At 40.8% G+C, this 25,489-nt stretch overlaps 1 protein-coding gene across 1 annotated transcript in view; it reads right to left on the bottom strand.

Moving 5' to 3' along the window:
• kcnn1a (potassium intermediate/small conductance calcium-activated channel, subfamily N, member 1a) overlaps nt 1-25,489 on the bottom strand; it is a 68,259-nt gene that overhangs the window by 21,083 nt on the left and 21,687 nt on the right. Inside the window, exons 2-4 of the mRNA XM_085256024.1 lie at nt 13,411-13,884; nt 9,603-9,698; nt 6,349-6,767 (exon numbers count right to left, since the gene is read on the bottom strand). Of these exons, the coding sequence (XP_085112150.1) occupies nt 6,349-6,767; nt 9,603-9,698; nt 13,411-13,884 (989 nt within the window). The remainder of the gene's footprint in view (nt 1-6,348; nt 6,768-9,602; nt 9,699-13,410; nt 13,885-25,489) is intronic.

Raw genomic sequence — 25,489 nt, 5'->3', positions numbered from 1 at the left:
GGTCCTGCACCCATCCGTCGGTAAACTGTACCTGGGCTTGTTGCAGTGACCGGAAGTTACTAAACTTCATGAGTGTGTGCACTCACTCCAAGAACCGTATTATTATAAATATGCATATAAATATGCTACGATGAGATAGCTGACTTCATCTAACTAGCAAATGTTGTCCAGGCTATGTTGGTGATACAGTTTTTTTTTAATGTGTATGATATTTTTGTCATGCGATTTTAAAGCTGGTCCTACAACCGCATCCAAGAATAACATGCAGCTTATCTCAGAACTGTCGGTGAAAATTATTCTTGGAGCTAGGTTTAATTGAGCTGCATTTTAAAGAGGTGCAGTTTCACAATTTGTGTATATTTTCTAAGTTCACTATTTTGTCATGTGTTGAAAAACACAGATTTTAAAATTACATGGTCTAATATTTACATTTAGCATAACTGCAACATTATTTTTTCTTTTTTTTTTTTTTTAAAGACTCGAAAGGACTTGAAATTCAAAGTTTCAGACTTGTGACTTGACTCGGACTTTTACACCAGTGACTTGAGACTCGACTCTGACTTGCCTGACATTACTTGAGACTTGACTTGAGACTTGAGGATAAAGACTTGAGACTTACTTGAGACTTGCAAAACAATGACTTGGTCCCACCTCTGGTGTGGAGGGACAGTAACTGTGTGTATATGTAAGCATTTAAACACTGCAGAGAGTAGAATTAACAGTAACAGTATTGTAGAAATTCATTTCACCGAAACAATAACGTGGCGCACAGTGTGACGCATGCACCAGTTTATTGTATTTCCAGACTTGCTTTCGGCACAATTTACAGTGCACGCTACTCTGTTTTTTTGTCAGACTTGAAATAGCCGAAATACCTTCACACTACGGAACTTCTTTAGCTCTTCCGTTCGACAATCTCTCCGGCGTTGGACCCATCATCTGTTTTCTCTTCGGTCACGCTCGGTTGATTTTTCTAGTCGGCACACTCATTTCCTCCATTACCCGCTGGCTGCTTCCCAAACAAACACACGTGCGGCTTGGCACTTGTGCTATACGGTAACAAGTCACGCGACGTGACGCTGCGGCTGTGATTGGTTCGGCTCCGCGCTACTTAATTTGGATTGGCTGACCTTTTTTTTTTTTTTTTTTTTTGAGGACAAGAGCGGCGAGGTCTATCGCGATAGCTTAATTTCTCTATCGAGTAAAAGTTATATCGCGATACATATCGTTATCGTTCTATCGCCCAGCTCTAGTGGAGGGACAGTAACTGTGTATATGTAAGCATTTAAACACTGCAGAGAGTAGAATTAACAGTAACAGTATTGTAGAAATTCATTTCACCGAAACAATAACGTGGCGCAGTGTGACGCATGCACCAGTTTATTGTATTTCCAGACTTGCTTTTGGCACAATTTACAGTGCACGCCACTCTGTTTTTTGTCAGACTTGAAATAGCCGAAATACCTTCACACTACGGAACTTCTATGGCTCTTCCGTTCGACAATCTCTCCGGCGTTGGAACCATCATCTGTTTTCTCTTTGGTCACGCTCGGTTGATTTTTCTAGTCGGCACACTCATTTCCTCCATTACCAGCTGGCTGCTTCCCAAACAAACACACGTGCGGCTTGGCACTTGTGCTGTACGTAACAAGTCACGCGACGTGACGCTGCGGCTGTGATTGGTTCGGCTCTGCGCTACTTAGTTTGGATTGGCTGACCTTTTTTTTTTTTTTTTTTTTTTTTTAAGAGGACAAGAGCGGCGAGGTCTATCGCGATAGCTTAATTTCTCTATCGAGTAAAAGTTATATCGCGATACATATCGTTATCGTTCTATCGCCCAGCTCTATTTCCATGTAAATGTTAAAATTTTTTTCCAAGAAGTAACTCATTCATCCTCTGATGCACACTCTGGGTATTAAACCATCATGGGACACGCAGAAACACTGAAACACTACCACTCCACCTCCACTGCCAACTCAGTACATCTAAACATTTTCTTTCATGTTTCAAATCTTCTCAGTACACTCAGCCTTCCACAATGTGTGGTTTACTTCTGCACACAACACAGAGACTGTCTTTAACATTACACTTTTAACTCTTTTAGGTGCACACAAAAAAACAGACCTACCAAATGATTGTGAAGTTTTCAAGTTTTCAAATCCTAATCATCAGGTCATTATTTTATTTTTGTCCCTTTTTTTGCAGCTGTAAAGAAACCTTTCAGTTTTGCTTATTAAACTACTTGTTTTACCACACGTGAGAACCACAGAGCAGAAGCCTCAGCAGTGAGTCTGTTCTTCCAGTGAGGCATTAATAGGAGGAGTCAGTGGAGCTGACGTTCCCCCAAATCAGACTTTTCCCTTTCTAAGAGTAGACTGAAACAAGCAGGAGGATCTCCTAGACAGGATAACAACTCCATGTGTAAACTGGTAGAAGCAAATCCACCGCTGCTTTGTCTTTCGGAAAATCATTTCTGAATGCATATGATCGCATCAAGACTGCAGAGAGAGACAGTAACTGATGAAAAACAGAGAACTAACTTAATTTTATGTTACTGCATGTCAGTCTTTTACCTGTCCCAGTGCTTATCACATATTATGCAAATTTACCTTGTGGGCTTACATGCGCTGATAGGCTACAATCAATACTAGGCCTGCAGAGCGAGCACGCTGTCACATCAAGTGAAACAATGAAGAATCTAACTGTCCCTGGTGAATATAGTAGTACATGCCACGTCGAATCAAAGAGGCTCCCTTACATTGCCCACATTGCAGCATCAGAGTATAAATGTAAATCTACTGTAAGAAACTCAAAGGAACGGCAACATTTCGGTTTTGTATAAGTTTGGTTGAGCTCACAGCCTGGAAACTGTAAAGTTACAAAGCCTGCTTGAATATTTCATGTAAACATGTGGTTGGTGTGAGAAAGTTCAAGTTGCTCTGGTATGCATTTCTCCAGTTAAACATTCGGACAACCTGTCTTGGCTGGCGCTGTTTGTATCTTGAGCCTGATAATCTGGTGCTGTGCTGTAAGGGAAAGTCAGCTAAACTTTCTTGCCTTTTACGTAGCCTACAGGCCCTGAATGGAGTATGCGAGGTGAGAAATGGCAGCCTCGCATTGCCCCGAAATAGAGCGTTTTGTTTCAGATAACAAAGTTAGAACAGGAGTGGAAGAGAATTAGATAACAGCTAAAGAGAAAAAGGAGTGAGAAACCAGGGAGACAGGCAAGGCATGCATGCAAGTGTGTAACTGAGTTCGGGCTGGATTAGGCCTGCTTGTTATGGATAAGGAAAGGCAAAGGGACAAGGAATCAGTAGTGGGGAGAGATGAGGAGAAACTGCAAAGCATGCCACGTTAGATGGGTACAGTAGGAGATCTGCAAAGGATCAGTCAGCAGTAAGAGAGAGAGGGAGGGAGGTGTCTTTGGTAGTGAGGGAGAAGCCAAAAGAGCTTAGTTAAGGAGCTTAGTTGAGGTAGGTTAGCTCTGAGGATGGGCTGTAACAAGAAAGATGGGAAAGGGGGCCAGTGTTAAATCCATCTACTGTAACATTAGCATTTCTCCCATCTCCACCCTCTCTCAGTCCCTCTGGTTGTGTGTCTTTCATTCCCCCCATCTAGGCATTTTCCAGGTAGACTCCGTGTTCGTCCAATCTCACACCGTACTGCCCTTTGATTTACTCCGCAGCGTGGTCAATGTGACAGTGTTACGGCGCATTTAACAGATACAAGTCACATACAGCACTTTGGGAAACAAGCGCCTCTTCTTTTTTTCAACTTTGGTTTCACTTGAAATGATGGGATTGATAAGTAAACATGAAAACTCGCATGCTGTTTCAATGTTTACTAAAAGAAAGGAGGAAGGGGAATGACATTCGGCTCACGTGGGCAAACAAAAACTAGAGACGCCGCAGAAACCAAACTCTTGTTTTTAAAAGATGTCTCCGTTAACACATGTAGCAATGGAAAGCAATGCTCTCATTTACCCTCTAACTGCGTTATGCCACTCACGTATCTCTCACTCAGAATCTTGCTGTGCTAAAAGTAACACGCAGCCCAGACAAAAGTGCCCTCAGCTAAATACACGAAATGACTTGACATTCGTTCTCTTCTTGCACACTCGGGCCTTATTTTGATAACAGAGGACAAAGTGTCTTCATCTCTGCAGAACAATCTTTTGGGTAGAAGCAACAAAAGTCTGTGGAAAACTATAACACTGTTCAATTAGTTTTGTGAGGGGAGACACATAATGAGATGGTAATGTGTGAACACAAAGAACAGAAAGGCCTTTGGTCTTCGAAAATCTTTGGAGTTGCTGCTAAAAAGACATCTTTTTGCAGTATGGATCTATAACAATTGCATAAGGAGAGAGAGAGAGAAAAAATGAGATAAGACAAATTGCCCTCTGGCAGACTGGTGAAGGTGACTTGAAGGAGTTGCTCCATTTTTATACAAACTTCCTCCTCCAGCTCCTACCGGCCTAATGCACAACAGTTAGCAAAGAGACGCTTGCTTCAAAGTGCTGCTCACACTGTAGGTCTCTGCTGTCCTCCTACAGCCACTAAAAGGAATTGTGCCACTTTCATGCCAACTAGAGGGCCCTTCCTAATTCTCCGTTTGACCTACTGGGTTTGGAAAGGATCATCGGTCAATTTTGTTTCAGAGGAGCTGCCCCTTCTCCCCGCTACCACCACCCCGCTCCCCACCACCCTCCAACCCCACTCAGGGCAGCAGTGGCGCCAGCTCGATGAAAAAAATGATAAGTTGGGTTTTCCACGGCTAGAGAACGAGGACTCACATGGTATCCCTATGGAGCAGCATAGTGGGGAAATAGAAAGTACAACAAAACATTATACAAACACACGCACACGCATGCACACGCACACACACACACACACAACCTTCATGTGCATGCTAAAGTGCACCCATCCATAGTAACAGACGTAGACATACAGACACAAATCTACCCATCTGGACACATTATTCTGAGGCTAAATGATTAATAGCATGCCCTGCTCATGTGTTTGTGCATTTTTAAACCAAACCACACTCTAGAGATTCTGTGCCTCTCAACTCCTTATTCATTTAAGTTCAGAAATCCAAACTAAACCCATGTAGTTTGTTTTTTTTTCCTCTACTAGCATTTGACTTGAATGAAATGACTCCTTCCTTTTATGAGGTGCTAAAGACTGAATGATGGCAAAAATGTGACATATAGCCAATTATAATAGAGAGACTTTGTGCAACTTAACTTTATGGAGACGTCATCATGTGCAAATTTAATGTTGTGTTTTTTCAACCAATGCATGAAGCGCTTTCAGTGCTCAGGTAGAGTAGAAAAGCGCTATGTAGGAACCAGTCTATTTATCATTGGGTTGAGGTTATCTCATGCCTGTGACACCTCACTGGCCTCCCTCTGTGCTCCAGAGGAGCTGGTGTGAAAGTTTTTGAGTTTTAAATCCACCAGCCATGAAGATCCCAAGGTAAGGGCGTGTAAAGGGGGGTGGTTAGTGACAGGTTAACATGTGGGTAGTTAGGGGGCAGGGGTACGGGAGGGGGAGGGGAGGTACTTAATAAAAGCAGGCAAGATGAGCTGCAGCAATAAAAGAAAGACCTTCCTCTGACGGGATGTTTAGCTTTTGTGGTGTAGCACCTGTAGACTAAAATATTGGGTTTGACAAGAACTGCTGCTATAGATTTTCCCACTCTCCAGCCATGCAACTCGAGTCCCCCTTCCACACCATCTATGCAAAAATGAATTTAAAAACATCAAAGCTGGCATTAATGTCTCATTTCCCTATGCAAATGCACAAACGAGAAAGAAAAAGAGAGCCTCTCATTTCTCCCTGCCTCTTTCATTTTCAGCGAGAATCATTGGTGCCCCCTTGAGACGAAGCCCGTTGCGCAGTTTTGGTGAGAAAAACGGGTTAGGGGATCCTGGGGGCTGCTCTGCATTATCAAAACAAACCATTCAGCAAACAAACAATTAAACACTCATGAATTATGGACAAGCCATCTAAAATAGCAATAAAAACAAGGAGTGGGAAGTCGTGGAGCAAGTGCTGAGCTAATGAAACGTGTGCAAGGGTGTTTTTAAACGGCCGGGCAGTGGTGTAGTATGTGGGCGTATTAGCGTATGCCTTCCTGCACACGTGTACGACATCGATATGTAACCTATTCTGATGATTCCACATATTTCAGGGAAAGGACAGAGAGCACGGAAACGCGTGGGAACAAAAGCGATAAGTGAAGGAAGAGAAGACGTCTAATAATCCACAAAGTGCAATTGTGCATCAGCCATTTTGGTTTGTGCCCAGCAACAACATCCATTATTCACAGCCCTGTATTTACCTCTCACAGACACGCACAGTCCATGCAGCAATGATCCAGGAGGATATACTGAACACCAGCAGAACAGTTCCTGGACAGATGGTCATGAGGGTCTTCATGACAAAGCGTGTGTTGAAGTTAATCTTGTTGAGGGCGCCAATGCTGCGGGACGAAGCGTCCGTGAACAGCTTGCTGTGGAGTAACATGACTCTGCCAATCAGGTAGAGTCTCAGGAACATGGGGATGGAGAGGATGATGTCCACATCCGCGTCGGCCACCGACGGCGTGTAGGTAAAAGCCAGCCGCGCTGTCCATGTGAAGACATACTGGCCCGGGATGGGGTGAATGGCACACACCAGTAGTTCCAGCACGATGAAGAAGATTCGCTCATACGTCATGGCTATCCTCCAATCATCCGCACCATTGTCGACCATAAACAGCTGAAGGAAAAGACAGACTGAGGTCAGTTTGGATAAAGTTAGAATTTCCTTCCACACTCAACTTCTTTTCCTTCTACACATCTTTAATACATTTTCAACCACATGGACCTTTGAATGAGGCCTCATAGTATTGGTGTGTTTGTAGATGATCCATAAGACATGGATGCTGCTCATGATGGCCAATACTTGATCTACAAATATCAGCCATAGCATTAAAAACACCTGCCAAAACTTGTGTAGATCAAAAATGTCAGTATACTGGGATGGTGGGAGATGGTGATGGTGAGTTCCTCTGGGCTTGTCTATGAGAAATCCAACATTTCTCAAGCAGAAGATCATCATTGTTATTCTTCTTTCTTTCTTCTTTTTTTTTTATTTGGCTGATCTTTGTAAATCAAGCTAGCAGACAAGAGTAGCATAGGTGTCTTATGTTTTGATTTATAAACAACACACCTCTAAGACTCAAATAAGCTAAGGGCAAATACATAATAAATATACGGAGCATGAGATGTATGGCAGTAGTTCTAGTTATCCCAGGAAAACTTTACAGAAACTCAAATACAATAAAACAGAAAACAACTGTATAGATTCATCAAGACTACTGTTTGCAAATAAATAATACAGTGTTTCTGGACAACAACTTAAGAGTCATTTAAGAGTGATTTTTTTCCACCCCACTGGAAAACCTAAATTGTGCAATAAACCTTTAAGCATAATTTTTACAAAAGTTGTGAGAAAGTTTAATAAACACAACATTTTCAAGAAAAAAAAACAATTGAAATCGGTCAATTGTTTTGTGGTTTGAGGTTTAAAGGGTTAACGGCTTTAATTTAAGATAGGTTTTTCTCTACAGTGGCAACAAAACATGCAGCCTAATACTGCTGCAGAGGTTCCTGTGAATATGCTGCACATGTAGGTTACTCTTCTTTGCTTCTGGCCAGGTCCTTACTGTTTTGGGTCATTTTCTTTCTTTAGAAAGACAAAGTAGTCCATCTCCCATTGTTACCTGTTGCCCTTTTTTCTCCACCATCCTCTTAGCAATATAAAATACTAATTGTCGCACTCAGGATAGCATTAACGATGCATCAGAGTTTACAGTGACATAGTTTTCCTACACTGCCTTTGTACAGACAGCGGGGTTTGTAGGAAATGTCAATATTTAGTGATGTCAGTTTTGTTTGTGTAAACTATTTAGTAACAATTTATAATCACAATCATTAATAGAGCAAAAACTAATCATTTTATTTATGGAATTTTATTGATTTGAATCAAAACAGACAATTGCAAACACTTAATACTGACTATTCCACCTATAAACATCTATAAAAATGTCATTTTATCAAATGTTTACAATACTTACTTAACTGGCTGTAGTTTAAAGCTTAAATTGGAGATTGCTGTGGTCCTGTTTCTCTCCTGTTTAGTTTTGTTTCCACTTGTCTACATTTTCTGTGAATGATTTTGGAGTGAGATCTTTCACGATTTCTACATGCGTATCACAGGACCAACACTACGTGACATCCTGTATGAATCTGAGCCATCAGAGGCTCTGACAACAGCAATATTTCACACCCTGAGACTGAGGCTCAGTGAAAGGTAATAATAAAAATTAAATGAAAAACTTTATCACAAAATCACAATGACTCTTTGCAGTCACTAACTAATATAAGATATTTCATAAACAGTATGAAATAAGTATTGTCTCTTATCAGTTATACACCACATGTACAGTACTCATTACTTTACATTTTGCTACAAACATAGGTGCAGCGATTTATTAAAATGTGTGCAAATGTACATGGAAATACAGCACACAGTTTGTACACTTCCAACAAGCTTTAAAGTCAATATTTGGTATCAACACCTTTATTCTTCATCACAGCCTAAACTCTCTCAGGCAGCTTTCTTTTAATTTCTTGAAGTAGTCTCCAGGAATAGTTCTCTAGGCTTCTTGAAAGACATTCAAAGCCCATCTTTGGAGGTTTCTGCCTTTTGTTCCGTTCCCTGTGAAAATGATCCCACACTGCTTCAATAATGTTAAGGCCCGGGCTCAGGGGAGGCCAATCCATGACTGATAGTGTTAAACTGTGTGCTTTTCTATTCAGGTTTATTTTTTACAGCACTGGCAGTGTTTGAGGTCACTGTCATGCTGAAAAATTAGCTGTTGTCAATCAAATGCTTCCAGATGGACTGGTGACTCAAAGTCTGACTGTACATTGTACAAACCATGACAGAGCCTCCACCTTGTTTTACAGTTAGCTGTAGACACTCACATTATACCTCTCTCCTGATTTCCCACATACATAATGATGGAAATTTAACCAGTTCAGATTTGGCTTTTTCTTTTTTCTTAAGGTCATAGTTTTCAGGTACTTTTAATGTATGCACAACATGTTGAAAGTTAACATCTCACTGGGAATCACTTAGTTGGTGCCAAAATACACTGTCAAACTGTATCTTTGGGACAGGCTTAAAAAAGAAATAAAAAAAAACTTCAGGTCAGCTACAAAGACAAAAAAATTACAAGAAAGTCCAGCTCCTTAGAAGCAAAATTACACGGGTTGGGGGGGTAAAGTGGTTACAATCAAGCACTTTTTACAGTTCAACATTTTTTTAAGCTTCAAAAGTTTATCTTTGGGTGGGTGCTTTAAGGTTACACTGAGCTGTCTGCTTCAATTTCAGTTAAAGAGAAAAAAAGACTAAGTGATTTGTATTTAGCGTAGTTTTGCCAGTAGAAATTGAATTCCCAACGGACTTTTTAAAATCAGGTTTTATAATATTTAACTTCTGCCACACTGATCTCAAAAGGTAAATGAATAAACAAAGGTTACTCACCTGGATTTCCCGGGCATGGTACATTATTATAAGACCAAGCAATATAACAGTGGAAAGGCTGATAAGGCATTTCAGTGCAAATGAGTATGAAGATTCCTAGGGTGAGAAACAAAAAGGACATGAGAGACAAAATTAGAAATAGCCACCAAAATTAAAACCATTCTCTTAATATGTGCAAACATCATAGAGTATCATATATAGGAGTACAACATTACAGTCAAAGAGTGTTCACCATTACACAACTCATATTTTCTAGGTTTAATAATAAGATATATACATGTCATTTTAACCTCTATGGTATAGCTATATGTATACAGATAACACTACACAACTGCATCTATACATAGCACCCTCAAACACACACTAACACATATACACACACACACGCTACTTATTAGCTGAAGCTCAACAAGAGCCCACATAATGGGGTTTCACGAACAGCGCAGTCAGGATGTTGCTAAACAATACAGCTGCAGGTGGAGGTGTAGCCTGATATTATCTATGGACACCATTTCCCACCATCTAAACTACCAATTAATCAAAGCCCAGCACTAACAGGGGGACTTTCCACTTAATGGTAGGTGCAGAAAAGGCAAGGATGGTATTAGCAGGGGGCCAGCACAATGAGCACTGCTGATGATAAATAGGCCGGCTGGATGCTCACGCAGGAAAGCTCTTTGTATGTGTGTACGCGTTTGTACATGGGGGCCGTAGATCTAGAAAATGAGAACCTGTGCTACTCAAATTCTCCCCCAACCCTCTATGTTGGTAAAATGCCAACTGATAAATCAATTTAACAACCATGGTGTAAAAATGCTGCTCTGCAGCAGGCTAATGATCATAGTGTTGTTATTACAATAACAACACTGACGACAAACGATTAAAAAAACCAAGTGGAAATATCATTCATAATTGCCAGTGAGATGACAGTCCTTGCTTCTCAATATATGTTGTCCTTTGGTGGTCCATATTACAGAATTATTTTTAGCCATCAACTAGATTGCTTTGCCCCTCAGGTTGGCGACATGTTCTCAAGACATTCTAATGTCTGAAATTGTTTTGAAAGTCCCTGATGAAATAATACAGAGTAAACCAATTAATCCACGTGCCAGAGGTTCAAGGATTTTTAAGTCCCAGTGCTCACTGCCTCTTTACATGTTCCCTCCTTCAGGGCTCAGAAAACCTTTGCTGAGCCGCGAGCGTCTGCTCCATGACGGGACGTGAGATGGAAAAATGGACCAGCCACAGCACATGCTACCTGTCTGATGTGGGAAGGCTGCGGTGCTGCTCAGAGACATTAGGTCATTTCCATTTCAGCTGAGGTCAGTATGATGAATGGACTGAACAAAACTCAGTAACAGTCACAGACAAATCTATTGACTTTCTTAAAACCCCATAAATCATCCTATAGATTACCCCACCAACTTACTATATTTTAGAGCCACAAACCCTTCCTCACACACATATGAAAGAAAGAACACAATTAAAATGCACACACAGACACAAACAGGCAAAAACAAAATCGATCCCTTTTTTAAAGGGAAAAATTGATGCTTTTTAAATAATTTCAGTATGTCATTCACAAAATATTGAAAAACTTCTAATTGCCCATAATGATTACCATGACAGTTAGCACACTCCAATCCTGCACACATAAAGTAAAAATACCCATTAAGACAAGCACATCATATGAATAATTAATGATTCATTATGCATTTTCAGCTTTAAAATTTTCACAAATGCATGCTGCATTCCTCTCTTTCTGCTGACAGTGAAAAAAAGTCTTGTTCAGAAAGTGGTTTATTTACTATAAGCTCATTTATGACTGACTGTAAAAGATCAACAAAGAAAAAGCAGTAGCCCCTTAAACCAGAATTACTTCTAAGGCCAGTAAGGGACAAGTCCACTGTTTGTAGAAAGAAGTCAAATTGACCTAAAAAAAAGTGCAAGAAAAATATTTTTTGAACTAGAACTTTGTTGAGCACTTTCTTAAGAGTTTAAATCAACATTTTGTACACGAGGATTAAAAAAAAGGACAATAAAGCAGGATGTGCGATCATATGAGCATGCAGCATCCTCAGATTATGTGACCAGATAATACCAACATTCTGCAAACTGCAAAAGTGCTCGTTTTGTTTTAGTAATGTAGGCAACATATATGCCAAAGCTGCAATTCTTATAGAACTGACAGGGGGCCTTCCAATGTCCTTGTCTCACAGAGAGTATGAGTCGGGTTTGGAAGTACTTTGCATTTGAGGAGAATGACCGAGAGGTGATAGGTTAAGTGATTTACAAAAGCAACATGCAAACGAGCCTTTTCCACTTTAGTGAAGCTCTTAAAAGACTCACATCCACATTTTTTCAAAGAATTCAAGTCAGTTAAGTATTAGATCATATTAACAACCTCCAAAAGGTCATTCTCTTTATGTTATCCTGGAGATCAGCTGTGACACACGTTTGCAGTTGCTAATGTTATGTGAATGTTCAAGCTAATGTAATGTAACAAACGTTATACCTCATAGTAAACTTTAGCAGGCCACTCAGCAATCATCCTAACATCTCAGTCTGTGCCTGTCAGCAACATAATGTTAAGATTTTCTGCTCTGTACTTTTGTTGCTTTTATTAACAGAAATGTCATTGTTGTAATGTTCAAGTGGTTTTTTTTGTGTTTTTTTAAATAAAGAAGTTTAAATAAGTGGGATGGCTCTGTAGTGGTGTACAGATTTGCTTGGCATACTAAAGGTCAGTAGCTCACTGCCAGTTGGAGAAACCTGGGGGCTTTTTGTCCCCTTGGGGTTGTGTCAGGAAGAGTGCTTTGTGTTTAGGTGCATGGTAGTATGAAACTAGTATTATGGCATCCATTCATCAGGTTTTCAGTCAGATTAATTCCTCGCTTGTGACAGCTCAAAACTCAAGGCTTGAGAACAGACCGTGCACTTTTCAAACACTAGCTCTTCTATTCTACTTTGTTTTTACTGACTCCAGAGAAGAAAGAAAACAGCTCTGTGACCTATCATATCGCTGCAGTGTCAGCTCCACAGTAAAAAATAATGTGGTGGGACTTGTGCCGCACTAAGTGAAGGATATTCTTCCCCCATATATGACACACTAGGGTTGACTGTTTGACACTGATGGACAATGACAGGCCAAGGGGTGGTAGCTTGGTCACAACAGTGACCCTGAAAACCCACTGCCTCGCCAGTGTCCTCGTTCAAGAGTCCCTCTTGTCTCTAGAGTGTGCTGCGTCATTGCCACTCCTACAAACTGATGCAGTTTGAAAAAGCTGGAACTTCATTCCCACCTTTTATTCTCACTTGCCGACCTCTTCATTTCTATGTGTCTTTATCTCTCTTTGTATGAATCTTTATGGCTCTTGATGTCCGCTTTGCTCCACTATCCCAGTTTCCTTCTGCCAATAATAGCAATAGCAATGGAATCAGTCCTTTGGGTACGTGCCAATATAATGCCAATAACTAAAACTTTTAAGTAGTGACAAAAATAGACCTACCAGCAAAAAAAACCCCCAAAAAGACAAAACAAGTTCCAAAAAGACAATATCTTTTAATAGAATAAATAGTCTATTAGTCATTGTGCAGATCACATGACACTTCTTTTTACTTCTATTGGAGCAATACTCCCAGTTGCTTTGTTGCATACTGTACGTCAGTGTCTGTGCTAATAATCACTCTTCATGAAACTGACAGCTGCCAACCCCACACAACTCAAACATAACAATAGAAGTGACAACACACAGGGCTCCCACTCATGCATCACACACACACACAGACGCACGCACGCACAACCTACCTTAGTGTAAACCCCCCATGACAGTTCCGTCTCTGTCACCATGACAACAATCCCAAACATCCCAAAGATTAGAGCGTAATCGCTTAACCGTTTCCGCTTCTCAAACAACGCCCTCCGGTGGCCGAGCTTGTAGCCAATGTCCCTGTTCTTCTTCTGGGGTGCCCGCCCACTGCCCCGCCTACTGCCCTCCCTGACCAAGCTCTCGTTGGATGCCTTGCTGGGGTCTTCGCCGCCGTTGCCCTTGGACACCACCACCTCCAGGCCAGAGCTGTGCAGCGTCTGCAAGGGTTGCGTCTCCGAGTCGAGCTCCGCGAGGTTGCGGCGCGACGAGGACGCCAGGCTGCCCACTAGTGGTCTCACCACTCCGCCATTGTACTTGCAGGTGTTCATGGCTATCTGAGGGAGTCGGCCACAGCTCTCAGAGAGGGAGGGCTTGGATCCAGCATGGCTCAGCTTCTTCTGCTCAGTATTGGCCTGTGAACAGGAAGCAAAGGAATTAGCACAATACTACCACAACTTTATAAAAAATAATAATAATAATAATTAAAGGTGTAAAAACCGACAGCAGGTTGAAGAGACGCACAGGTTTAGACTTTAAATAGAGCATTGATGTGGGAGTTACATCACTGCAGCTCTGGAGAGGGCACGGAGACGAGAGGATCTTGCAAAACAATATTGGTTATAAAAGGAGACAAATTTAGTGCTTAGCAGGACATGTGTCCAAGCGTACAGCATGAATCAAAATAGCAATAGTTCTGGTTTCAAAGCCCCACATATGGAGGGTTTTTCCTTGAGTAACAAACTGATAGCTTCTAACCAAGTTACAGCTCTTCATTAAGAACAGCCTGTTTTTGTGAGTAGTAAAAGCAGGATTTTTCCTGTTAAACATTTGGTGCCCTGTTTTTGTGGAGGTTTTCCCACAAAAAGAGCTCCCCTTCAAGAAATGCCATCCAAACTGCATGGCTCAAAAATAAATTAATAATGGATGAAAGGGGTTTTGATGTATAAATAAAACCATATAACCAATATTGGACCCTACAAAGTGCAGAAAATTGAATCTTTGCGCAGCACAAATTTAGATATAAATGATTAATGCACAGCATGGCCCTTTTTCCTGTCAGACAAACATTTTTCCCCTGCAGAGATGAGCAGCTAGCTGCCCAAAAGAGGAGAAGAAGAAGAAGAAAAAAATAACACGGATCTCCTTGATTCAGGTGTCCCAGCTTCTCACTAATTTAACAAAACAGTATAAAGTGTTTATTGCTTTTCATGTCTGTTGAAGGCACAACAAGCTTACAGGAAAGCTGAAGAACAAAGGATGACACAAGCATCCTTGTGAAAATATTAAGTTTTCACCACTGAAAACAGTATATTCTTCATTATAAGGGGGATGGGGACTCATTTTTTTCTCTTTCGTTTTAAAATCACCTTCTAACCCGATGCTATGAGATGTGCCTCCTATGAGATGTGCCTCCTCTTTTACTGAGTCCTATATCACTTCTGCTGTTCTTGGTAGATAGGAATGAGTTTCTGCCCCGGCAACGCAGACAGAAAATGTTCAATCCATGCAGAGACTATAGAGCAGTCACCCCAGAAGCATCTATCTGCCGGTCTATCCCTTGCCCTTCAGAGACTTGGGCCGATTATCATAATGGGTTATGAAAACTTCACATGGAACAGTGCTTTTTCCGAAACAAGTCAGGGGTGTGCGATAGCACTGCTGGCTCTTTTTTATCAGCCCTGACAAAGCATGCCTAATGCCTTTAAATGTGCTGGTGGGAATACAGAAGGGCAGCCCTAATGGAAATTTACTAACTCTGGGCCTGTGATGCTATCATCTTGCACATATTGTGGCTCCATGAGAACAGGACTAAAGGTTAAGGATAAGTGCAGCCCATAGTGTTTCTAATCCCCTTTCCTGTATTAAATTGCTTTTTAATCTGTGCCATTAGGACCTCTGTACACTTGTGAAGACTGAAGTGAGTGAACTTTACGTTTGAATGACAGGAAAGACTGCAGAATTAGATGCTGATATGGCAGTCCTACCAAAGATGATGGAAGAGGATATAATTAGAACAGGAGGAGCTGAATTTTCCTAATCTAACTTTTCCCGCAGATAAAAGGGTCTTGTGAATGAATTTAAATTAATTCTAACAGTTTGCATCTTATTGACATCGAGGATTAGAATCCCCAAATATGGATTTATTTCAGTGTCAAGTAAAGTTTGAAAAGATTTCACACAAATTATGCCTTCCTCTGGCTTCCTCTGCTTCAGGAAACCCTTGAAGCAGTCAACATAACCCAATACAAAAGGCATCTCAAAACAGTAATTTTTTAAATATAAATTTCAAATGATTACTCATTATAGCCCATCAGAAATCCAGTATCTCAAATTATTATTAGTACACACAGAACATCCCAAGCCAGACAGCCAGTGGATTCAATGCTATGCTATGTTGCACTTTATCTGGAAATCAAGGTCCTGGAGTTTAGTGGAAGATTAAAGTAAATATCCAGGGTATTTTAAAACCCAGTGTAAAGTTTCTGCAGTCTGATGATGTTGAAGGCCATGTTGTCTGCTGGCAGTTGGTCCACTGTGTTTTATCCAGGCCAAAGTCAACACAGCCGCTCAACCAGGAGGTTTTAGAGCATGTCATGCTTCCATCCAAAGACAAGTTTCATGGAGAAGCAGAAAGGGACTTTTTCCACAATACTCTAAATTCTTGAGACACAAATGTCAAAAAATATCACCGGTCGTGAATCAAAGATATGTACAGACTGCGTCAGAAGAGAAACAGCAGAGCTGAATCATCCCGCAAAATACAGCTGGATCGATCTCAACCATAAGCAGTCTGTATTTAGAAAGCCATTTTATTAAATTCTAATAAATATTTCAAAAGTCATTACCAATGCATCAATAAAGTCCTTTTACTAGCATTAAGATCCAAAGCAGAAAAGCCTGTCTTTCCTTTAAATGCTTGGGATTGTCATAGTAACTGGTGAGCAACTGCAAAATATCCTTATTCCTTTGGTTTTAAATGTTATTAACATGATGTCACTCATTCTCAAGAGATAATTTCCAACTTTTGTGTGGGAGGTAAATAACACTGAAGTTTCACTTCTTGCTGATCCCGTGTTATTTTTAGTCTCAGTCAAACTTCCTGAGATGCTTGATATGCAAATATGGATGGCAAACTATAAAAGCTGACAAAAAAATTATATCACAGAGACTTACTGAAGACCACTACTTCAAGCATCGCTTGTGGATTTCTGTGAGAATGTACAGTAAAAAGGTCGTCCAACACAGAGGTATTCTGACTCAAGCGTTTCACATGTATAAGATGGCTTTTTTCCTGACAGTCATCCTTGTGTTTTGAGTGAGTCTGTAAATCAGTGTGTGTTAGTATGCTTACTTCAATAGACTAAACCAGGGGTAGGCAACCTTTCTGATGGCGAGTGCCATTTAAAATTTCCTCAGAAGTCAGTGTGCCATATGATTGCTTTAGCAATAAATTTAATAACGCTCTATATGAACAGTTACACAATATATAGGACCACTTTATAGAATTATATTTGTTTGCAGATGTTGGCAGCTATCAGCGAATAGTTATCAGCTGTTTTGAAACAAAAAAAGACTTTTTATCCATAACAGCAAATGAACTGTACAACAGAAAATGCAAATGCTATTTGTGGTCTCCTCACAACAATGATAAGAAAAATAAACTAAGCCAATATGGCATGTCTGTTAATACAGAGACACACATGTATGATCTCTGGTCTCCCACTCAGAGACACAGGTCTCCGAGTGTCCAGCATTCAGACGGCTACCTGAGGACACTCATGTGAGAGAAAATCTGCTCACACAGATATGTAGAGCCAAATACTGTCAATAAGGCCTCTGCAATGTTCTGAAGACAGTTAAACTTGTCAGGTAGTGATGTCCAGCAGGTGAAAATGCAAGCTATGGATTCCAGCTGCTTCGATGTTGCATTAACTGACATTAACTCAGCCAGTTAATGCGAGACAAATCCAGCTGCTCATTAAAGATTTCTGGTTTGATCAGAAAATAAAACATTGGTCCATACACCTGAAAGTCCCAATTTGCGATGTGCACCGCTGGCGGGGCCATTTATTTTTTGATGCACCCTCTCAGATTAATTCACTGCGTGTCGTGCCCAGGGCTGGACTGGGACAAAAAAAACAGCCCGGGAAATTTTGACTAGAGACCAGACCACCAGGTATTAAAGCCATAAAGCCTTTGAATGAAAACAGACGCTGCTGTGACAGTGATGTACAGTCTTGTTGGTATATGTATGATTTCTATACATTTTACATCAGATAAAAACTTTGGTTGTAAGATTCAGATAATTATTTAATAACAGCCAGACATTTTAAATGAGAATAAGAAAGTATTTCTTTGTGCCCCCCTTTCGCTGTTAATGCTCTACCTGGCCCCCTGGCAACACTTTGCTAGACCCGCCCCTGCACAGTTACCAGCTGTCAGCTACTTAAAAAAGGATCCTGGTGTTATTTGTCTCTCAGAAACAGTTCATAACTTCTCTTCAACTCATTCATGTCACCTAAAAGGTAAACCTGTTTCTCCATCACCTGTTCAGCTCTGATGATTCAGTAAGGACATCTCCTGGTTTCATCTTCATGTTTCCCTCTCATCACATAACCAAACCGATATCATGACCAGCAGCTTTACAGCTGTGGCTCCAGCAAACATCAGCTGATACTAGAAATTAATATTAAATAAATTCTAACAACAGCTGATCAAGCTTAAACGTGCTGCTGTTGTTTAGCGCGACCTCCGTGATTGCCCCGTTCTGGCGCAAAGTGGGCGATAAACAAACAAGAGAGAAAAGCCGATCAGCTGATTATTGATCAGTTTCATGATTAAAGTAGCAACAGGAGAGGGAGGGGAGAGAATGAGAGGAGAAGAAGAGGCAGCTGTGCGGCTAACGACAGAATAAATCCACCTTTGTGTCTTTTTCCATCCTAGACAACACCAAAAGGGTAATAATTTCTGTGAATGCGGGACGATTCCGTCTTTTTAAGATGGTTGGCAACTCTACTAACTAACCTTATGAATAAAATAAAGTTCACTATCAGTAACATCATAGCACCCACCCAGCTGTATAGAAACTCTGTCATGCTAGCTAGTACGCAGTATGAGTTATTGTAACTGACTGTAAAAAGTCAGCACAACGAAAATAAACTACACCTGCCGACCCAGATAGACTGCAGGTTATAACTTCTTACCTGAAGTTCAGTTCACCTGACACTCGGACCAGCGGCTGCCTCTCCTCCTCCTGCCTTCCCTCTCCCTTATCCACCTGCTGGCCTCCACCACTTGTTAATGTTACTGAATCTGTGGAAGCTCCGCCACAGCCACCACCAAACAACTGAGTTATTTTACGCCAGCATCTGGCCAATCCACCACCTTTCATTGTTTATACCGTTACAAAAATAAATAAATAAATAAATCATCGGGCCACTGAGCAAATGCCCGGTATGCCCGATGGCCAGTCCAGCTATGGTCGTGCCATCAGTTGGCACGCGTGCCTAGGGTTGCCGAGCCCTGGACTAAACTAATAAACCAGCCTGATAGAGTGCCGCCCGGCCAGTGTAGTCCTCTCTCCTTTCTCCTGGTGGTATCTACTTTCCACCATAAACACGTCCCTTTCACTCAGTTTCATGGCTGAAAATTTTGAAATATTTCCAACAGATTAATTACAGTCACTACAGTCACTGTTGAGCAAGTTTTGAAAAATCTAAATTAGTCACTCTGAGCTTTTCCACAATTTCCACTGCAAATCAACCATACCGCTCCATGCAAACATTTCCATTCATTTCAGTCAAATTAAATATTTTTTTAAACAGTACGTTTAAAAAGTAAGAAATGCAGCAGCGCAGAGCAGCGCTGCGCAATCCAACCGCTCTCTCTCGCTTACCATTGTCATTCACGTGTCGGACGCTCAGTGAACGCAGCCTCTCGTTGCAGATCTTCTACGAAATTGCTGGCTTAAAACGGGTCATTAGCATTAACATGGACCCTGCTGACCGCATGTGACGGGCACACTTTCCAGTCTAAAAGCGCTGTGAACGCCCATCTACTCCCCGACTTCCTGCTTCTGTTGCCCATTGTCCAACCTGATTTGCACCAGTGTTTTGTCCCAACCTGCACACGGGTGTGACTTCTTAAGAAGCAAGTGTTCACCTCCAGTGAAAACAAATTAAATGATCAGCCCTATCATGCAGTACAAATTAATGCTGCGCTTTGGAATGCCATACTCCCACATTAGGAAATTCATAGAAAGGTTATTATAGTTCATTAAAACTAACCTTAAAACTAAGAATACCAAAAAAAAAAAAAACGTAAGAAAAAAATAAAATAAATCGGTGTAAAGTTTCAGTTAGTTATTATGTAATATACTTAGTTTTTAAGTTTGTTGATCAGGTACAAAAGAGAAAAGAAAAAATCGAAACTTGTCTGATGATGTATTTATTTACATGTTTGAGACTTTGTATGTGTGCAAGACCGAGTCAGCTGCTTTCAAAAACTTCTGTGCTTTTCTTGTTTTATCTTTACTGGTGTTCATATATCTTGTCTTCGACATATAACCTCCATGCAATTATAATTAGAGAGGTTAAAACTGAGGCTGGAATTAATAAGAGAAAAAATAAACTAAGTCTAAACATTTTCAAACACAAAACTAAACTGAAAGAAGAAGAAAAAACGCACTCAGTGAATGAACTGAAACTGAATTAAAAGCAAAAAAAATTAAAATAAAAAAACATTATAAAAGCTCTTCTTGGCAGATACAAAATTAGGCACACCCAACTGTATATCCTGCTCATCTCATGTTCTGAACAGAACAAAATGACCATCATTTTGTAGCTGTTTCATGAGACATGAGACCTTGAACTTACTAGTGTTTAGTGATGTCAACAATTTAAGCCACAACATTTTTAGCCTACATCATACTTTATATAACTCACAAGTTATGGCTGAGCATCTGCTTACCTTTGATGCTGGATGTTTTGGCCTTGGCTTCTAAAATCTTGCAATGATTTAGCAGGAAAAAAAATGCAAAAAAGAAAAAGAAGTTGTACAGATTCCCCCTCTCTAGTTATCTGTTAATTTGCAGTTCTCACTAGGTGTGAGCACTGCTCATTGGTCAGACTACCTGTAGGAACAATTAGCCAGCAACAAACATTTGTTTGCGATTGTCCATTGGCATACTCAGACTATAAATACACACAGTCAGGCTAAACACCTGTGTGTTGACACATTGGAGCAGAGATGATGAGCATCAGCAAGAAGAACTCCCGACAGATTCAGCTCATGAGGGCAAGAGGAGAACTGGCGCCAGAGATTTAAAGGCATTTTGCAAGCCTGGGAATTAAACTGTCACTGTAAACTGTACATCAGCACAAGATGGAAAGACAACGCCGACCACTGAAACTAAGGAAACTGCAAAAATAAGCAACAAAGTAAATTACTATATTCGGTACACATACAGTATCAGTTCTATGACACATTACATAACCAGCCTGTTTATTGCTGTGTTGATAATGTTTTGTTTTTTTGGACTTCCACAGTGATGTCCTGGCTGATAGATTGACCAACAAGAGTTGACTGTACAAGTGGTATTTGTCGTGCCTGAAGAAAGCTTGGCTGTAAGTATAGAAAGCCCCAATTCTTTCCATTGATAGAGAACCACAATAAGGAGGCAAAGCTTCAAAAGGCTCTTTAGTGGATAGAATCAGGGGAAATATGGCACTAATCTACTATCTTCACTAAAGAAACCACTGTGACCCTATGCACGGTCTCATTTCCGATGGAAAAACCACTTTGTTGCCAAATCAAGCTCCATGTCTGATGGTTTCAGACCCGGTGCAGGTCCTGTGGTCACTGTAAGGGAATCACAGACAGACTGTATTCTGAACAGACAATTTTGAAGCAAGTTGCTGCAGCTAGTATCAGAGAACCTTATGGCCAGAATCATAGTTTCTTCCAAGACATCGACCTAAAGCAAACTACTACTTCGGCCTAAATCAGAGGGGATCAACTGGGTAAAAACTCCAGAGTCACTGGTTGGAGTTTGCTTGGCACTCCATGAAAGACTTCCTCCATACGGAAGCAGGAACTTGTTCATGCCATAAAAGTGTTTTGAAGATTTGTTTGTTTAAAAATCTCATTATGGTCAAGGACCAACCAGGGACAGGCTAGCTATTTTAAGTCAATGTATGATCCACTTGCTGTTGTAAACTCATTTAAGGAAAAAGTGCTCAAGTTCAAAAACAGAAGCAAGAAAAAGAATTTTGTTTTTTTTTTAAAGACATGGCCTACATGTTTTGTTCATATGGGTTAAAAAATCATTTTCAGAGTAAACTATGAGCTGGTGTGTATCAGAGAAGGATTTTTTAGTGCTAAAAAAATAAACCAGAGTGTGATAATAAAACTGAAAATATGCACAATAAAAATAGCAGACAACTTAAACATACTAAAATCTAACTCTGGATTCCTCTTTGTATAACTCAAGAGTCCTTCACAGATTTTACACCAAGAGTCCTCACATTGCTTTCCAAAATCTCAGAGCACCCAACCAATTCCAAAATACTCTCACCCAGTTAGCCAGCTACCCGAGCCCCTTTGCTTTTCATATGTTTCCCTTCACCCAGACTAAACAGCAGAAAGGCAAGCCGGACCATTGTCATCCCCTGATGACCCCACAGAGGAGCCATGGGTGGGGGCTGCCTGTCCAGCCAACCAACAGCTCAATTTTAGGCTGAACAGCACGTAGCATTCAGGCTTTTTGAAATTGAGACTTATAATGAAATTGAAAAGCCTCAGTGCAGAACAGTTTAGATGATGGCAACTCTTCGTCTTGCATTTCTCCCTCTCTGCTTCATTCTCCATCCAGCTCAAATCAAATAGAAAATCCTCACTCCTGTGTTGTAGTCTTGAAGGCTTATATACTCTAAAATGGAATAGTGTATTATTAATATTAATTGGGTGAGTGTTTGTAAGTTTGAGCACGTGGGTGCCAGTCTGTTTAATTGTGTGTGTGTGGCAGGAGGAGTGGGGGTGGTCGGGGGGTTGCATATGTGTGATAGAAGTACATGCTGAGTCTCTGCCACGCTCTGGATTAGGTTGGATATTGATGCAGACAGCGTAAAGCAACGAAAACGAGCTCGAGGAGAAATTGTTTGAGAAGATCCATGTGTTTGTGTAAAATCTGCGAGCAGACGACAGATGCTGACAAGTCCGATATGAAAGGAAGGTCACAAATGAGGGAGACGCGGGAAAAGCGACAAAGTAAGGTAGGGATCTAGAAATCGAGGAAACATAAAAGGGTGAAAACAGAAAGAGATAAATGAAAGAGAAGACAGACAGCTCCCTATGGGTGTCTCTGCCAGCCCCTGGAGTGATTGAGAGCTGCAGGCTACACTCTCCAGTTTGTCCCTGCACACTAGACGCTGTCACATTTCTCTGACAGGCCAGCAGGAAACAGGGCTCCTCCATCCATCCCTAGCCAGCATGTGGATCATTACTCAGCACTAGCAAAGACAGGGGATAACCAGTAGCTGCAGCCCCACACTCATAAAGGAAATTACTCTGTCAGAGCTATCTGTGTGCTGAGCTGATTGAAATAATTATATATTTAATGAATCATGCTGGAACATTAAATGTTTAAAGGTGAACAGCATATTCTTTAGACACATCAGGTCTGAGGAATAACACCATGATTTTAAACCTGTTATCTTGCAGTAGTGGAAAAGGTGAGACTCTTTGTGCTCAGCCTTATCACCTTATACTTCATGCCCTCATATCTCTGTAGGGGTGTCTACCTCCGGGATAAGCTACAGCTATTCTGAGTGTTTTGTGAAGACACAGCAGTTCTAGGGAGTAAGGAGAAAGCAGACGTTCAAAGTTCTCACAGGATACACAGAAATGTAAAGTCGGACTGAGTTCACATGTCTGATACAATCTGTAATGTCTGAACAACTTGAAGTGCGCTGAGGTGAGCTGGTCGTGTGCCTGGAGCGAGGCTAGAGCAGGTTTGTAACAAGTTAATGGGTACACCTCTTGCACTGCTTATTAAGACAATGTAGATATGGTCAAGATGTGCTGCTGATGTTAAAACAGAGCATCAGAATGGGGAAGAGAGGTGATATAAGTGACTTTGAACGTGGCGTGGTTGGTGGTGCCAGATGGGCTGGTCTGAGTTTTTGAGAACTGCTGATCTAGTGGGATTTTTTGACGTCACCACACATCTCTAGGGTTTACAAAGAATTCCCACCCATCCAAAAGGGAAAAAAAGAGAATATCCAGTGAATGGTAATGCTCTGGGTGAAAATGCTTTGTCAGAGGTCAGAGAATAGCCAGAGTGCTTGGTTGAAATGTGTGTTTGAGTTACTTTTCCCGTACTTTCAGCTCAAAGTTATGTAGTAGTCTGTCTCTAAATGCTCAACGCATCAAACCTTAAAGCAGAAGAGTTAAAGCAGCACAAGAGACTGAGTGACACTCTTATCAGCTACGAACTGAGAAAACTGCAATTTACATGGACTCACCAAAAGTGGACAACAAAATTGGAAAAATGCTGCCTGGTCTGGCGAGTCTCAATTTCTTCTGCAGAATTTTGATGATAGTGTCAGAATTTTATGAAAATGTGAAAATATGAAATATCGATGGTTCAGGTTGGTGGTTGAGCTGTAAGGGTGTGGGAGATATTTTCTTTTGGTTGCTCAAATATTGTCGCTGACCATGTCCATGATGGTTGTCTAATGGTTTCTTCCAGAGAAATAACACACCATGTCACAAAGATTAAATCATCTCAAATCGGTTTCTTGAACATAACAATGAGTTCACTGTATTCACACTGTACTGTATGGTCTCCAGAGTCACCAGAAATCAGTATAAGAGAGCACCTTTGGGATGTGGTGGAATGAGAGATTCACATCATGAAAGTGCTGCTGAAAAAATCACAGTTAATTTGTGTAACTCTGTCATTTTAGAGCATTGAAGGTCTTCTTTGTGTGTTTTAGAACCTGGTACCCTAGAAGCATTGCTGCTTCTGTTTTTCAGACCCACTGCATGCCCTGTTGCTCTCAGTGTGATAGGTTTTTGTTCTTCACTTTGCAAAATGAATCCTGGCCAGCTGGGCTTGCCAGCATAAATAGGTCAGAAGCTGCCGTTGCCCAAATAATTATGTGCATATACAAATAATTAAAATTTTGCTTGGATTTTGTAACAACCTCATGTTCTATAACAAAATAGAAAAACAATGCTATTTAGGTTTCTGTACTTACAACAGACTGACATTATTACTGTATAAGTAAATTTTCAATTATAAGCCAATCATAGACAAAGACATGTCTAATGGTGCACACATTAGATTTATATTGTTCGCTCACTGCTTTGTAAATGCCACATTAATTGTGTTTTCTCTGCATTTTGAGTTACCTGTCTCCTGTTCCACTCCTTATCCTTCTTCTGTTTTTATGGCAGTGTGCAAAAAACTTCTAGGTGCATTACCGCCACCAACTGGTATGGAGTGTGGCCCAGAATGTCACTTAAGGATTAGATCCTATCATACAAATTGCTGAGGTTGGAGCTGGTTCAAATACAGACGCCCATCAAATGGTCCAAACCATCTGCAGTAACAGCATGGGGTCTGATTTGTATTTCTTTGTACTGAGTTTTCTTTGTACTGAGTTTAGTTATTGTCCATGAGATTTTAAACTCAGTGGTAGAATCACTGTCTGGAAATTCACTCTCTACGCATCCTGTAATTAAGATTGATGGCCTGTTTGATAACAGAGACAATTATTGGCGTCTTGTTAAGCTCACCCTCCCTCTTGCCCTCTTTTTGCTGCATTTAGAGATGAAAGAAAAAGTAGCCAAAAACAAGACAAAGCCTTCACGGAAGGAAGGACACAGGTACACGCCTGTGGGAACGTGATATTGTTAGGACTAATAATGCACTGTGTTCAACTGAGACACAAAGCTGTTATAATTAGGACCCAACGAGGTTACTTCATGTGTGAGTGTGTGCTTTATAATCTA

This window comes from Mchenga conophoros, linkage group LG18, assembly GCF_057382185.1.
Source record: "Mchenga conophoros isolate Kocher_MC1m ecotype Shallow Benthic linkage group LG18, M_conophoros_male_GT1.1, whole genome shotgun sequence".
Lineage (NCBI taxonomy): Eukaryota > Metazoa > Chordata > Actinopteri > Cichliformes > Cichlidae > Mchenga > Mchenga conophoros.
This window is presented reverse-complemented; position numbering and strand designations above follow the sequence as displayed.